General features: G+C 31.4%; 1 protein-coding gene and 1 pseudogene across 5 annotated transcripts; both read left to right on the top strand.

The window, feature by feature from the left end:
- Positions 1 to 1,856: 1,856 nt before the first annotated feature.
- On the top strand, positions 1,857 to 3,036 carry LOC148622681 (uncharacterized; annotated as a pseudogene).
- Positions 3,037 to 7,099: 4,063 nt separating this feature from the next.
- On the top strand, positions 7,100 to 14,160 carry LOC148622680 (beta-1,4-galactosyltransferase 7-like). 5 transcript variants are annotated; one of them, XM_088572734.1, is made up of 6 exons: positions 7,100 to 7,149; positions 9,162 to 9,509; positions 10,527 to 10,752; positions 11,003 to 11,086; positions 11,505 to 11,609; positions 11,967 to 14,160. In XM_088572734.1, exons 2-6 carry the CDS (start codon positions 9,190 to 9,192, stop codon positions 12,168 to 12,170), a joined length of 939 nt encoding a protein of 312 aa, XP_088428860.1. In that variant the 5' UTR covers positions 7,100 to 7,149; positions 9,162 to 9,189; the 3' UTR covers positions 12,171 to 14,160. The 5 variants fall into 5 exon arrangements, with proteins under 5 accessions (XP_088428860.1, XP_088428861.1, XP_088428865.1 ...); XM_088572735.1 differs by having other exon boundaries at positions 7,106 to 7,155; XM_088572739.1 differs by having other exon boundaries at positions 7,116 to 7,441.
- Positions 14,161 to 16,297: the final 2,137 nt, after the last annotated feature.

Genomic DNA, 16,297 nt, shown 5'->3' with positions numbered 1-16,297 from the left:
CTGGTCTCTTGTAGACGTGCCTTTATATGTGAGAAGAATGTATGATACGAAAGAAACGAACTCTCCAAATGAAGAAATAATGGTCCTATCAATATTGGATAGTCTCTGGTTTCTTTGCTTATAACTTTCTTGTTTTTATACACAATATTGGTGACATAAACGGAACCAAGGTTGAATGTTCTATCAATACCAATTATACGGTGACTGTCCATTTTAAGAAAATTCTGCGTGTCAGTTAACTGTCCGGAAGTGTAACAAATGACAGCCGGTGTTTTTTACTGTCCTGAGAATAAACTACGTCTTTGACGAAAGCGTCTTTATTCGCTAGATCGAGTATCTCTATAATTTCATCAGCTAAATTCGTGGCCGAGGATGTCTGCTACTTTTGGTTGTACTTGGTGTTTCTGATTTGATGATAATCGTGAGAAGATTGTGTCCATTCAGTTAGCTGTTAGCATTTAGTATAGGTGGTTCGAAGTCATCTTCAGGTTGTTCTATGTCAGAATCAGTCAAGGAATCATCATACATAGTTTGTGGTAAATGGAACTCGACAAAGTCGGCAGGGGTGGGAACTCGCCAGTATCTTGTTACTAGAAAAGATACTTTAATATCCTCAGACACATGTCAAATAGACACCTGTGATTACAATAAATAGTACTGCCTTTTTACCAATGTCTCAGTTTGTAATGGAAATTAAGACCTTATTTGAATCCTTGTGAATAAATAATATATTTCAGAAATTTCTTTACTTTGTTATGTTAAACAAGTTTATTCTGCATACAAAAAACAAATTATCCACCGAACTATTCATACTTTATAAGATTTAAACACCGGATTGAGTTGGTATGTGTATGTAGCAAAGGACTTTTGGAAGTATACTTCAGGTACAATGGACAACCTTATTAACAGAGATGAGAAGAATACGGAGACAGTAGGGTGGCTTCTCAGATATTTTAGTATATATTTTGTTTAAGAAATCAAATTTATTCTGCTTCTTTCAAGAAAAAAGTATCTACTAAAATAGCCTTACTTTACATGTGTACTAATTCTTGAACTAAACAAACGTAATGAACCAACAACACCTTTGAATCAAAGGGCAAAGAAAGTAGTCTATTTTGCTTGCTTAGATTGTAAAATTATGCATAACGAATCCAGAACTAAGATTCATATTTTCATTTGATGGAAAAAAAATAATAACATTACTTATGGAAATTAGAATGAAATAGAATAAGTAATAAAAATCAAAATTGCGTAAAGTTACTCATAAACATTTTAAATTGTATAAAATTAATCATATCAATCAATTTTTTTAAAACAAATTATGAATATGAATAATAAAAAAAAAGAAAAACAATGTTAGGATAATAGGAGATGGAGATAAATTGTAAAAATGTGTTCTAAAAATTCGAACAGGGAATAAAACATTTTTAAGTTTTAAACATTAACTAATCATAAAAAATGAATTACAGATCTCATTTCTCTAGATTTTTCATGACACTTAAACTAAATACTTGAATCTTACGCTTCCGAACGTAAATATTTTTGTTTCACCTTGTATGCGAAATGTGAAATCCATATTCTTAACTATATTAATATCAAATTAAATTGATTATCATTTCTTACTGTAAAAAATGAAAAAAAAATCTATTTTGTAATTTCAAACAAGCAGAAAACTTAAATGAAAATGACCAAAAGATACTGTGAATAATTGTAGTCTCGAAAAGCAGCTTTCGTAACCAAGGTCTCCTCATGGCACCTTTCAAAGTAGAACTAACGAACCTATGATGCGTGTATATCAAACTTTGTAAATGAATTGAGATATCGTTTCAAAACTTTGGCAATTAATATACATTTACTTTTATTGCTCAAGACTGAGTAAATTTTCAAAGGTTTATGTATGTTTTTTTTTTTTTTTTTTAACTTTTTTCCATAAATATTTTTTTAACTTCAAATAATAACGAAACAATGTACAGAAATTGAACTTAACTTAAAAGTTATTGCAGAGAACTGATTTTAAGTTTACGTTTGATAGAGAAAAGATAGAAATTGTAGATAAATATACATATCTAGGATTAGTCATGAGTGAATTTTTGAATTACGTAGATATGGCTAAGGCTGTTGCCAAGTCTGCTAGTAGAGCTCTAGGTTTACTTATAGCTAAATATAAAGCTAATGGAGGTTTTGATTATTCTGTATTTACAAAATTATTTGATACAATGGTTATGTCAGTTATTGAATACGGTGCCTCTATATGGGGCTGTAGAGACTTTTCATGTATTAATGCTGTAAAAAAATAGAGCAATGCGTTTCTTTATGGGGGTCGGTAAATATACCCCAAATCTTTCACTTTATGGTGATATGGGCTGGTCGTCTTGTATAATCAAGCAGTGGTCACGTGTTTTTAGAATGTGGTCAAGATTTACAAAAATGTGTAATAAAAGACTTAATAAAAAAGTCTTTTTATGGGCAAATAGAAATTGTAATAATAGAATAAAGAATTGGAACTTTAGAGTACATAGTAAATTTAGAGAGCTAAATGTAAACCATTTTTGTAATACAGATTTTATATTTAACAAAATTTCTATAAATATGTTAGAAAATATAAATTTTGAAAATTTTAAGAATAAATGGTTCAATGATTTAAATAGTAATAATCATAGTAAGCTGAGAGCTTACAGAATTTTTAAGCAAGGGTATGAAGTAGAATGATATTTACAAACACGTTTTCCTGGTAGATACAGAAGTGCTTTTTCTAAATTTCGTTGTGGTGTTGCACCATTAAAAATAGAAACTGGCAGATATGAAGGTATTTTGAGTAAAAATAGATTGTGTTTTAATAATGTATGTATAGATAATGGTAATATTGAGGATGAGAAACATGTCATTTTGCATTGTCCTGTGTATTCACATTTGAGAGAAGATATTTTTATTCGGGCTAAATCTTTTAATGACAATTTTGATAATTTAACTGATGATGAAAAATTCATATTTTTATTTAGTGATGAAAAAATGTTCTTTTATTCAGCCAAAATCTGAATGATGTTTTATCAACTAGAAGAAATATTTTATATAGGTAATTTCTGTTAATATAACATATTAAAATGAAAATGTATATATATAGTATTTTAATTACTTATTTAAAATCTCTCATAACTCTTTGAAAAGAGTGGCTCTAATTTGACAACATAAAGTTTTAAATGTATATGTTTTGTATATCGATAATAATGGTATTAGACAAATGTTAACTATTAACTTTTAGAATCATATATATTGCTTTTAAATGTATATATAATATGTCAGTTAGTGGTGAGACTATAATAAAGAATTGTCTTGTCTTGCAATGTTTTATCTTTGATTATCACTGATTAACAAAATCACCACACCCAAGCTTAACGGTTAATACTGTACGCATCATTGACCCTAATCAACGATCAATGGATATCAGAGACGAGGTCACGGTCTGTCACCCGCGTGATCATTGGCACGTGCCGGGGATTTTGCACAAAAAACTAAAAAAGTGAATGATTCAATGACTATTACTATATTAAATTCAGTACAATTTAGGCATTTTTACTCGGAAGTCACGTTAGTGGCTTCGAGTATTGTAAGCATAAGAATGACGAAAGGGCTTCCGCCAGATAACTTCACGGGCGGAAATGCTTTCTTCAAATTAATGCGTGATTCTCTTTTAAGCTTTAAATATTTCACCGATATCCCAAATGAATGATATTTCAAACATTTTAAGTGTTATTTTTCAACTAAATATTGTCGAACTGGGTAAATCGAGACGCCAAACTATTTTTGCGCTTGGCCGCGTAGTAATTTCAAAGAAGGTAAAAGGTCTCAGTATCGTATTAATTTTCCCATAGACTTCTATAGTGAAGTGCATATTTTTAGGATTTAAAAAAAAAATATGCAAATTGATTCAGTAAAACTTTAACTTATGTAGCATTTCTAAGGACATGTGAAAAAATTATTTCCCGCAAAGAAAATAGGGTGAGTCCACGAAGATCGGACAGAAAAGTAGTCTTGAACTATAAATAGCTATTTTCCCTACTTTCACTTTCGTTTTACACTCACCAAACCACCCTTTTCAGGGGAACATTTTTATGTTATTATGTTAGCTTTTCTTTTAAAAAAGTTCTTCATCTTACAGTGTGATGTTTGCTCTATTTTATAAGTCATTGTTCATATCTTTTGACAAAACATTAGTTTGTAGAGAGGCAAAAAGAAAATGCACTATATTTTTATAGCATCCATGTTTTGACATATACCAGCTCAGGGATATGCAATGCGATACTGGTACCAAAAGCTAATACAATTTAGTTGGAGTTATCTCTCTTTGGGTAGTGTTGGATTTTAACTTTGCCCCGTGAATAGTATTATAATAAAAATCATTCTATCAAGAAGCGTCACAATCAACATATTCAGCTGCCTTTTTTAAAGTTAAAGGTCTCAAGAACGTAAACAAATGCAATAACCTTATTTTCACGATATTTGTGTACAGCTTTGTTTTGTTTTGTTTTGCTGCAGGTTGCAAGAGAAATATGGGTTCAACACCAAAACATTCTCAAACCTTAGTCCATGTCATGACTGTCACTCTAGCACATCGCTTAAAAATAAACATCAGGAACCTACATTTGTATCTTGCAGGTTGCACGCAAAGCGACTTCCGAGTTTCTGCACCTTCGGTGCTTTGATTTAATTAACTTTCCAATGATAGTATTTTTACTTCGAACAAATGTCATCTTATGGGTCTTGGTGCTACTTTTATGGTCTTATAGCACTAAGATTGGTCTTTGCGGTGTATAGACGGACCGATGTTACCCGGTGTCTTTTATAGCATATAGTGTAGCTAACACACTTGTTTGCCAAGTCTGATTTTGGTGTTCTGTCCTTTTCGTAAGAGCACCTTCAGGAAACAAATTTCTTGGCTCAAAACTTTGATAAGTATGTTTGTGGTGATAAATTGCACTTATATTGAGTTTTTCTTAAATGATAATTTACATACCATTTCCCCCGTTTAAGATTTGGGAAAGAATAGACCATTGGTGTTGTTTTCTAATATACGTACAACTATGTATGCCTAGAATGTACGCGACTGGTCTCGTATATGGTCTTTGAAACATGGGAACTACTGCCAAATTATCGCTTATTAAAAAAAAACAACAAATATTTAAACCTTTTCATTATCTAAACTTGTGAATTTTATGACAAAAGGTACCCCAAAAGGTACGTACCCGATTTGATATAACGAGAATAGGTATGGTGTATATGTAAAAGAGACAACAGCCACACGAAATATAACATGTGGCTGCATATAAATATGTCTCTATCTATGAATCAGACAAAATGCGTAAAAGATGTGTCACATGAATTTAAAATTGAATTATCCAAGTATTTATACCTCATAATCTCTAGTTTGCCAATTTTAAAGACAACGGTAGGTCAAGTTTAGTTGAAATGCACTGTCATAAAATGGCGGGAAAATCCCCGCACTTTTTTCCCTACATAAGCAGTAAAATAACCCCCCCCCACCCCCAAAAATAAAAAAAAAAAAAAAAAACATTGCATGACTCTTACACAGAATATGCGTATACTTTGACAAAGATTTGAATGTTTACAATTAATTGTTTTTAAAAGAAATAAAGACAAGTAATGTAAAAAAATATCATTAACGTTAGACGTGCAGCTTGAGTCTGCTTGAAATAAAAACAAATTAAAGTTTTACGCAATTTGGTTGCTTGTGAACTGTTATTTAACTCTTCATTATTTTCTTTGTTTCTTTTTGACTACTGTATGACATAAAATCTTTCCCATGTACATGTATACTAACGAACATGACAACAACATTAGGCACGAGAGCACTATTAATTTTAAAGAGCATTTCAATATACACATTAAAAAATGCACTTTCACAAACTGAATAAAACTTCTCTGGCCCAAAGATACCTACAAATGGGGTTTTACATATACATTACAGAAAAATTCACCGTCATTTTATAAAATTAATGCACATGACGCGGAGATGAGGTAGACATAACAAATGAATTGAGTTAAAAGTCAAAAACACTGGATAAAATCACAAACTTGAAGTCAGAATTAATGAATAAAAAATCAAATGTAATTTTGGCCTATTTTCTACAATTCGTGGCAAAACTTTAGAAAAATAAATTCCCATAAAATATATAAGAAATGAGGTCGGTATCTACCATCAAAGTTGGAACTATATTCTCATATCGAAACGAAACTCTTCCCGAAAGGTATCAGTCTTGTATTACATATTCATGAGCAGGTTTATCAAAACATGGAGGCAAAAAATATAGTGCGCACTCTTAAATTTTGCCTTTGCCTGTTTTTATAGGTAATACTGGGTTTTCCCATGCTATTTATAAACTCTTCACTTCCGGTGACCAGTAATGCACTTCAAGTCTGCTAACCCACATGCCATTCTGAGGATTGTAAGCTGACATATGTAGAATAATGCTGATATATAGTCCTCTGCAGGTTAGAGTTAAGGTAAAGTCCAGAGAAGCCACTGAATGTTGTGAAATTAGCATTGAAGCTTATGGGAAGTGGAATAGTTTAGGTTACAGACCACCAATTCAACCAATGAGCATTTGGAACGTACGCAAAATTAGTCCTACGCAGAAATTACCCCTGTTCCTCATAGTGCTGTGAAAAAAGTTCTCATCTTATTTAAAAAAATTAAACAGTTTCTGAAAGGAAAAACATTTCTGTACATTTTATAGGTGGATTTTGCTTCTTGTGATGTGAAGCCTAATCTCCATAATGGTTTCTAAATATACCCCTATCTTGTGAAAACACTGGGATTTCCCATGCTATTTATAGATCCTTCACTTCCGGTGACCAGTACTGCACTGCAAGTCTGCTAACCCCACATGCCATTCTGAGGATTGTGAGCTGGCATATGTAGAATCATGCTGATATATAGTCTTCTGCAGGTTAAAGTTAGGGTAAAGTCCAGAGAAGCCATTGAATATTGTGAAATTAGCATAGAAGCCTATGGGAAGTGGAATTAGTGGTTTCTAGCCTGAGACCGAAAGTTCCGGATGCCCGGATAAAATCTAATATTAGTCTTGCAAAAAAGTTCTATCTTCCGGTGTACATCTCAACAGAGAAAAAGATGCAAGTGTAATTTAGTATTTTATATAATACCCGTGAAAATGTGAAGTCGTTTAGTCCAGAAACTTGTTACTTATTAAATATTCGTTTCCTGGATTACTCTATCAAAGTTTATATGGACGTCTGCTGTGAAGAATCCTATTGTTACTATGCTATGCTACTCACAGGCACATGACGTTCCTTACCGGTTACTATCTAGACAATAGTTGCTTATAAAGAGGGCATTACCAATATAAATTGACTTCTCGAGGACAGTGATATTGCCTGAGACCACAATAATGCGCAAGACACAGAAGTAACTGATTTTTCACTAATATGAAAGAAGCAATGCTTGTACGTCAACTGGTTGTAAGAATTTTCTGACACTACAACCATCAATATCAGTATCAATTTAAAGGAGCAGGTTGCAGTGTCGGAGGAAATTCAGATTACTAATAATGTATATGCCGATGCAAGTTGTTAGGGAATGCTTATAACCGAAAATGTAGAAAGCCAAAGAATAAAAACAATCTATGGGAGCATTTCAACCGAAAAGAGCCAAGAAGTTATCCATTTGCATTTCAATCATTGTTTTCAATTTAGATTGAAGATCAGAATTGATATACATTTTGTAGCAGTCGCCAGAGCCTATAGATATGTAAAGGATTTTAACATCTGAATTTTCTCTTACACAGCCACCCCCTGCGGGTCTGGGTGTCAAAAGAATAGGCCCGCAGCAGTGCTAAGCTTGTTGTTAAGGGCAACTAAATAGAATGGGGTACTCCTGGCATGCTACATGTTCATCACCTGTATATAGCTGAAATATTGCTGCTTGGGCATTAAATACCAACAATCAATCATTCAATCTTACACAGCCATAGGAAAAAGTTCCATTGGCATACCCTATCAAGGTTCAAATGCAAACACTGAGGTACCCTTTACAATGATTTAAAAAATATCAGGTTGAAACCCATCTTGGTTTTGCCAATTAATAAAACCAATCAACAACTTTTACTCCCAACTTATTATGGTTATTAAATTGGTTTGCATTAACAATGATCCAATTTAAAATAGTTGACCTCTAACCTTTTTTTAATACCTATTGCTCATTTCCATAAAATACCTGGATACATCATTTGTTTACTTTCAATATTCAAGCTTTTTGCAAATGTTAGTTGATGCATAATAAGCCATTTGATGTTTATCTGGGAAGGTAAACCCTTCAGGATTAACAATAGTCAATGATCCTAGAATAGAATATTTCCGATGGATGATTGATTCAATCAAATTGAATGTTTTTGTTAGCCAAGGCTCTGTACCTGTCATTATGTCCAGTCTTGATGTTTCTACAAGATTTTCAAGCTCTTTTTTCTTGATCTTCATGGACTGACAATTGACAACAATAATTCTTAAAAGGTGTAACTGATCTTTGTTTTTATATGTCTGCAAAATTTTTTTTTTGACAGTATAATGGTATCACTTTGTTGTTGTGGTTGTCATAGTTAGTATCCATTAACTTTATTTATGAGAACATGAATAAATCCTATCAATTTTTTTTGGACATTTTTACACCTTGTTCCTAGGAACATGGCAGAGGGCCTATAGTTTTTGGCGTTTTTTTTTTTGCCTAACACCTTTTGGTAATAAGGGCTAAAAAGTGAAAATAGGTGTTATCATTAGAATTGATAGAAAAAGCTTATTTTTGATCTGATCTATTACTATTCAGATGACAGTTTGTTCCTTTTGAAATTTTTTACAGAGTAGGCCTTTCTTTAACCATTTTGGAGTTAAAGGGGTACAAATTTCGGCCACACCTTTTTATACTATTGGTCCGATTTTTAATTTTTTTAATTGCATTCCTGGGAAAATCCCACTCATGTCTTTCGATCTGATTTCACAGAACACCAAGAAGGCATTAAGATTTAACTCGAGGGGTTGTTGGCACTTGTCATATTTTGGTTATTCACTCTTTCCAATTATCCTATTAGTATTTATTATTGTTATGTTTAAATGCAATGTTTTTTCTTATTATGAAGATTTTAGAAGAACAACAAACATAAATGTATGGCTAGACGATGGATGAAATTGTTTTTCATAAGGCTGTTTCTGGCAGGAATAATTGTCTGCTGTTTTATCATTTTTTATCTATCATCTTGTGCAATACAAACTGAGAAACCAAGGACCAATGCAATGCCTAATGTGTCATGTCTCAGGAATCATGGAGGTGACGATAAATCATGGGGTCGACACAAGTTGGCAGTAATAGTGCCATTTAGAGACAGATTTGAAGAGCTTTTAGAATTTGCTCCGCACATACATAAATATTTGAACAAGCAGAAAATTCGTCATCACATATATGTTATTAACCAGATAGATAATTACAGGTATTTTGTTTTGTTGATATGTCAAACTTTTTTCCTTACATTAGTGTAATGTATGGTAATACTTGAAGAATACCAGACATCTTGCTTCTCAGACATCTCAGATTTTGGCCCATCAATAAAATTTTCTGGAACTTGTTAAAATTCCATAATTGGTGAATTTATAGTATGAATAGTATCTGAAAACATAACTTTGCCATTAGTTTTAGTGATGAAATGGAAATCTTAGGATGTCACAGATAGTCATTGTGAATATTTACCCAGCTAAAGCTATGAATGCATCATAGACAGATTAAATGCAAAGAAGCACAAGCTCAATATTAAACTTCACAAATATTCTCTAATGACACCAATTTTTAAACAAAATTAAAAAAAAATCATATCAATTTGAACATATTTATTACAGGCAGAGTGGTCACAATCCAAGAAGTCTGGTGCACATACAAAGTCCATTTTAATTTCCTTTATATTATTCAATGCTTTTCTTTAACAATTAGACCATTTCAAACTATAACAAAGCTTATCATTGTACTTGCCACATTTGAAATTTAAATATGGCTGTAAACACAAACAAATAAATGGGTCACCATATTTCTTACGCTGAAATTTGTTAAATATATAATCAGCATCTAAGAAAAATACACCATATTTAAACATAATAGACAAAGTAATATAAAATAGTTAACATTACAGTAGTTATAACTCATATATTTTGATAAAATTGAACACTCTTAAAGCAGTTCATGTATGACATTTGTTATTTGTATACTACTGTTACATTACTTGGTAGTTTGTAATATTGCATTTATATGTACATGATTAATTTACATTAATGTGTTAAAAACTTCTGTCTTGTCAATTGACCAATATGCTGTACAGCATTTGGTATAATAAAGAACAGAATATAATAGAACATTTAGGAGAATTACGGTGTTTTTGCTCCAGTTTGATATTTTGACTATGGTCCTTTTATTTGACGGTTTTCTCGACATTAAATCTGTGTTTACATGATTATTTCAGGTTTAACAGAGCTTCATTGATTAATGTTGGTTTCTTAGAGAGTGGGACAGATTGTGACTATATAGCTATGCATGATGTTGACTTACTCCCTATTACAGAAGGCCTTTCTTATGGTTATCCTGAAGAAGGCCCTTTTCATGTAGCATCACCTGATCTACACCCAATATACCATTACAAAAAATTTGTTGGTGGTATTCTCTTGTTCAACCGATTTCATTTTATCAAGGTAGGAATGATGATCAAGAAGTATTTGAAAGAAAGAATGAATTTTAAAGTTCATATATTTTTATTTTACCAATGACGTCTAAGCAATTTTCTGCATGCTTTCAAATACTGTAAAATCTGTGTAGTATTAAATTGTAGTATATTACATTATAGTCCCTTTCAAGACAACTGAATCAAGAATAGAAAGGCTATAGAATTGCTGGTTAATTTCATAACAATGACCATAAATCTAGTTCATTGATTTATTTCAGGTGAATGGTATGTCAAATAAATACTGGGGTTGGGGAAGAGAAGATGATGAGCTTTATGTTAGAATGACAAAAGCAGGTTTGAATGTAAGTACATGTACATGAATAACCACAGTTATCTGTGTTCAACTATAGAAAACAGGACTCCTGTTATATTAACTGCATTAACTGCAAGAAAACATTCAGTGCAAGTGATAATGGATGTTAAAAGATGTGTTTAGATATTTAAGGCAGTTGTAAATTAAGCGATTTATTTATATTTTTTTCTGAATATCTTAATTGTGCCAAGTCCCAGAACTTGTTCCATACACTAAATAAATCTCAAAGCGTTTTTGGCATGAGTTATTATATTTTGGTTATTCACAGTATTTAACCAATTGATTATCCTTTTTATCATACAACTATTTGCAGATAAATTTTAAATTTTGTGATTGTTGTATCGGCCCTCAAATAAGATCCAAACATTCTTGTATTCTAATTCAGAATTACATTGTTTTTATCATAGGTGACAAGGCCAAAAGGGATAAATTCAGGGAACAAAACTTTCAGACATGTTCATATTCGACAAAAAAGACCAAGAGACAACAAAAGATACTTCAATCAAACAATTGTATGTATTATATGTTCATTAAAAGTACATAAGTATTACTTCTAATTAAAGAAGTAGTAAATTTGATTTCCAAACATATCTTAAAACCAAATATTTTACAGACAAAAAATTTGTGAAAATTGAAGTCTGATTTCTTCATGTGTTGCTTTTTGTATTTAATGATTAAGATCTATAAACTGAGATAATACACAGGGTACTGTACAAATTCCAGTTCTTCACCTATTCAGTTTGAATTAGCAAAATGAAAAAAAACTTTGAATTAGAACAAATAATACACATTTTTGTAGTTGCTTTCTTCTACTTTAATACAGTGTTAATAGTACCAAGGTCTTACTACATGTACTATATATATTTCAGTTGACAAGTAGAATGGACAGAGAAACTGGTTTGACATCTGTTAGATATACTATAGACAGTAAGAGGACAGTGACTATTGACCAAGCACCTGTTACTATTATTAATGTTTTGTTGGAATGTAATACAGCATTGACTCCATGGTGTCTTAAACCTGATGATCAAAATGAACTCAGGAAAAAACTAGGTCTAAAACTTTTATCCTGAGGAAGATTTAACCTAGCTTAAAATTTGTCATAGCCTTGTTCTGTAATTATTGAAACTTCATGCATCGTACTAACATCATACTACTTAGATATGAATTACTGCCAGTTCCAATATCAATACACATCTAACTAGGCTAGTGAGTAATTTAAATAGCTCTCTAGATAGAAATCTGCCCTACATTATACCAACGTGTCTTGCTTAACTCACACTGAACACCTGTGTGATCTTCTGAACACTGTCTTTTAATTTTGAATAGCTGTCAATTATGATGACCTTAGCCTTTAAATTTGCCATCCACCATCATAATTGACAGCTATTCCAACTTAAAAAACAGTGTCCTAAAGATCACACAGGTGTTCTGTGGTAGTTAATTAGGACACACTTCTACCTAAAGAGCTATTTATATCACTCACTATCCAACCTAAATTTGTATTGAAATTGGAACAGGTCTATTTCAACTAGCTGTAATAGAACTAACACTAATAAAAAATGTACAATTACTTAACCTGCTAGTTTTAAAAAAAAAATTAATTTATATATTTCATCTATTGACTGACTTCCAATGTTGGAAGTGGTGCTTACTTTTTTTTCTATCATACTAAAAATGATGGTGTGTTGATCATTTCTAAATCTTGAAAATAATTGTTTTTTCTGTTGTAGTAATACATTGTACACAGTTTACATTGACAAAATATTCCTAGTAGGTTGGTTTATAGAAATTCACATGTTTTTTATGATGTGATTTCTTACTTGCAGCATTATACTAGTTTTGAGTGTTATATTTATTTTTTAATCTTTTTTACATATATGTAGTTAGATTAAAAGAAACTGAACACTTCACAGTTCACTGTATTGTATGGTTGATTTTTTTATCTGTAATTCCTTGTTTTTATTCTTTTATGCTTTAAACTGTTGTAATCTTATCCAAAGATTTATGTTCCATAGATAATGGACCCTTTTCTTTTATCTATAATTAGTTTTTTTTTTACTTCGGCAGAAAGTGCTGTTGTTTTTTGTAGCCGTTTTTTGTTGGCTAACAGGAATACATATCATGGCAGTGAAGTACTAACACTTATATGAACAATGGCAGCTATGTCAGGCATAGATTTTGTACAGCAGGGTTGGTTTTATAAAGAATTTGTAGATTCTAGATTCAAAGCTTGTCCCAGGGAGGTACTCTACCAAACAGCATTGGAGAAAGCATAGGACATAGAATCTATGAATTATTTTTACTTTAATGGGACAAATGATAATTTTACAAGTAAAGAATACCTTAAGATGGCCAGTAAAATTTTATTCTTAGATGATTTTACTGATGATTTTATGTACCATTTACAAGAACTACCATTTAAATTATGTAGTTTTTCCTGAGCACAATGATGAAAACCATATTGTGTATAATATAATGTCAAGTCTTTTTTCTCAAGTTCTAGAAAAAATTGTCAGATATAGAATCCTGGTGTTTTATCATAGTGTACGTGGAATGTCGTATTAGAAATGCCATGTTCACTTTCCACTATAATTGGTGTTCCTTAGCATACTTATCTCCTAACAGCATCAAAGGTTACAGATTAACTGTCAAAAGCTTAAAAAAGCACATGTAATTGAAAAAAATTTGATAAAAACCCTCGGTTAAAATAAATTTGCTGTTTTTATGTTACCTGTATGTTTGTGATATTGAATACTTGCTTGATATATAAAATATTATCAAGCTTTCCATAAATTATTATTTTTCAGTTCTTTGTTTACATGTAGATGCATTTCTTCTGTATGATTCAGTACAGTTGTATGAAAAGGTCTGTAACATTTGATATAATCTTATGCATTTTTCTATGTTAATTTTTGTAAATTGGTTTATAATTGGCCGGTGCTATTAATGTTAAGTATCTGTAGGTTATATCTAGTCATATGTAACTGTTTTGTATACATAGCATGATATCAAATTATGTCATTTCATAGAAAAAACTGTAATAAAAGGGATATGATCATACCTAGGTGTCTTATTCTTGCTTGTAAGCACCTCACCTCATCAATGAGTGACGATATCAATTTTGTTATCAGGATATTGATGTGCGACCAAGATGTAACATAGTACGTAGTCATACAGAAAGCTTCATACAAAATTTAAAATCATTCCCATGAAACTTCTCTAGTTTCAGCCAAAAAAAAAAATAGAGGTACATACATTTACATGCAAACTGAATGGCTCAATGCCTTTAGGCAAAGGGATAAATGAGGTAATAGTCAAATTGATTTGAATTTTTTTACATAATAGAAAATCCTTCTACACACACAGAACATTTTATTGTTGTAACCAAAGAAATACAGAAGTAAAGCATCTAACTCAGTAAGCAGATTATTGTAGTTCTGCAACTAAGACATTTACTTTCAAAAAAATCTGAATTTCTAGATTTTAGAAGTGTAATCAGCAATTGTTTGTCTAGTAAGACTCTCTCATATTATTGAAATAATGTCTCTACAGCTGAAATATACAGGTACTTTTAACCACAGTGAGTGTGAAGAAAGTAAACAATGACACACAGGCCTTTCAGTGTCAATTATGGATCTGTTTTCTTATTTAACTGACGGTTCCATAAAATATTAATGTCTAAAAGATAAACTGAAATTCAGCACCCATGATTACCCCCTTTTTTTCTCTTACCTCCAGAGAAAAAAATTTCTACTCATCTGTTATAACTTTGGCCGCAGAAAACAGGACACAATGTCATTTAAGTTCAATTTATGTTTAAGACATTTATAACCTGCATGTTACTAGTATGAATTGGTTTAGGTTTTAGTACACTATGTCACCCTTCCCCAATTCATCAACAGATGAAGGTAGTCAAAAGCTGAAACAACATAAACATAAATTTAAAATTGAATTCAGAAGTCAAATTCCTATGTATGTCATCAGAGTGCAACATTACACAGAATTCCTATGTATGTCATCATAGTAGTATATGCAACATTACACAGAATTCTTATGTATGTCATCATAGTAGTATATGCAACATTATACAGAATTCTGATTCTTTCACATGTGGAAGATTTATTTATGCCTTAAACAGGAGGCCCAAGAGCCTGAATATGGCCTCAAAATATCAACTTTGTTTTAATAACATATCAGTTGTTCGTAACATAGTAAAATATATAAATATAACGAAAAATAATATTCTGTTGCATAAGTTCATTGTAATGACATTGTAATGGTGCCACAAATTTACATCACTTAGCAAAAACTGTGGAAAATTGTAAATTTTGTTGGTTTTTTTTTTGGGTATATTTACATCCAGAAAACTATGTCCACACCCAAGAAAAAACTTTTTTTTTTCACATGTGATAAAGTACAGTATGTAATAATAAATGTACTCATTAAATAAGAAATTGTTTGTTGTGCAGACACCATTTCCTTGCCAAAACTATAACCAGAAGGTTACCAAAAAGTACCTAATTTGACAGAATATCTAAATATTGGTAAACTTCAAGCAAAATTTCTGCAAGAATTATCAGCAGTATTTATGGTTTCTCATTTGTGATGGATTCAAGTCTCCAAAGTCACAATTAAATCATTCACCACTTAATGATTAATTTTCAGATGAATTTTAGGCCAATAAGACCCTTCATTGCTTTCCTCCTTTGCACAAATGATGGACACCAAGTGATAACAAAAGCTCACATAGCCTTTTAGGCCAGGTGGGATAAAAAGGCATCAACTAGACCTTGATGCCTGTAGTCAAATTCACATGAACGTCATTATCATACACGACCTCGATATGGCATATCCACATGCCAAAAACTAAAGCCTAGGTAAAAAAATAATAATGGCTGGACAAGAATCTCTTGAAAAAATGTGTAAAGATGTCACAGTTAGTCATGTTACAAGAAACACTGCCTCATGGAAAGGGTCATGTGTTTTTTTTTTTTTTTTTTTTTTTTTTAAATAATTTCCAATTTTGGTAAATAAATAATTTGGTGTTTTACAGTTAAAAGAACACTTTGTTTCACGAGTTGTCGATGGTTTGGATCTAAAAAATATAAAATAAATTTCTGACTTTTCCACAGAAAAAAAATAAAAGTAACATTTTTTTATCCAGATAAAAAACCATAGTCCCCATTAAGTTAAATAG

The sequence above is a fragment of the Perna viridis genome, chromosome 3 (assembly GCF_037379345.1).
Source record: "Perna viridis isolate PV_CMFRI_1.1 ecotype Kerala chromosome 3, ASM3737934v1, whole genome shotgun sequence".
Lineage (NCBI taxonomy): Eukaryota > Metazoa > Mollusca > Bivalvia > Mytilida > Mytilidae > Perna > Perna viridis.
Note: the sequence above shows the minus strand (reverse complement) of the source record. Positions and strands in the feature narration are given on the sequence as shown.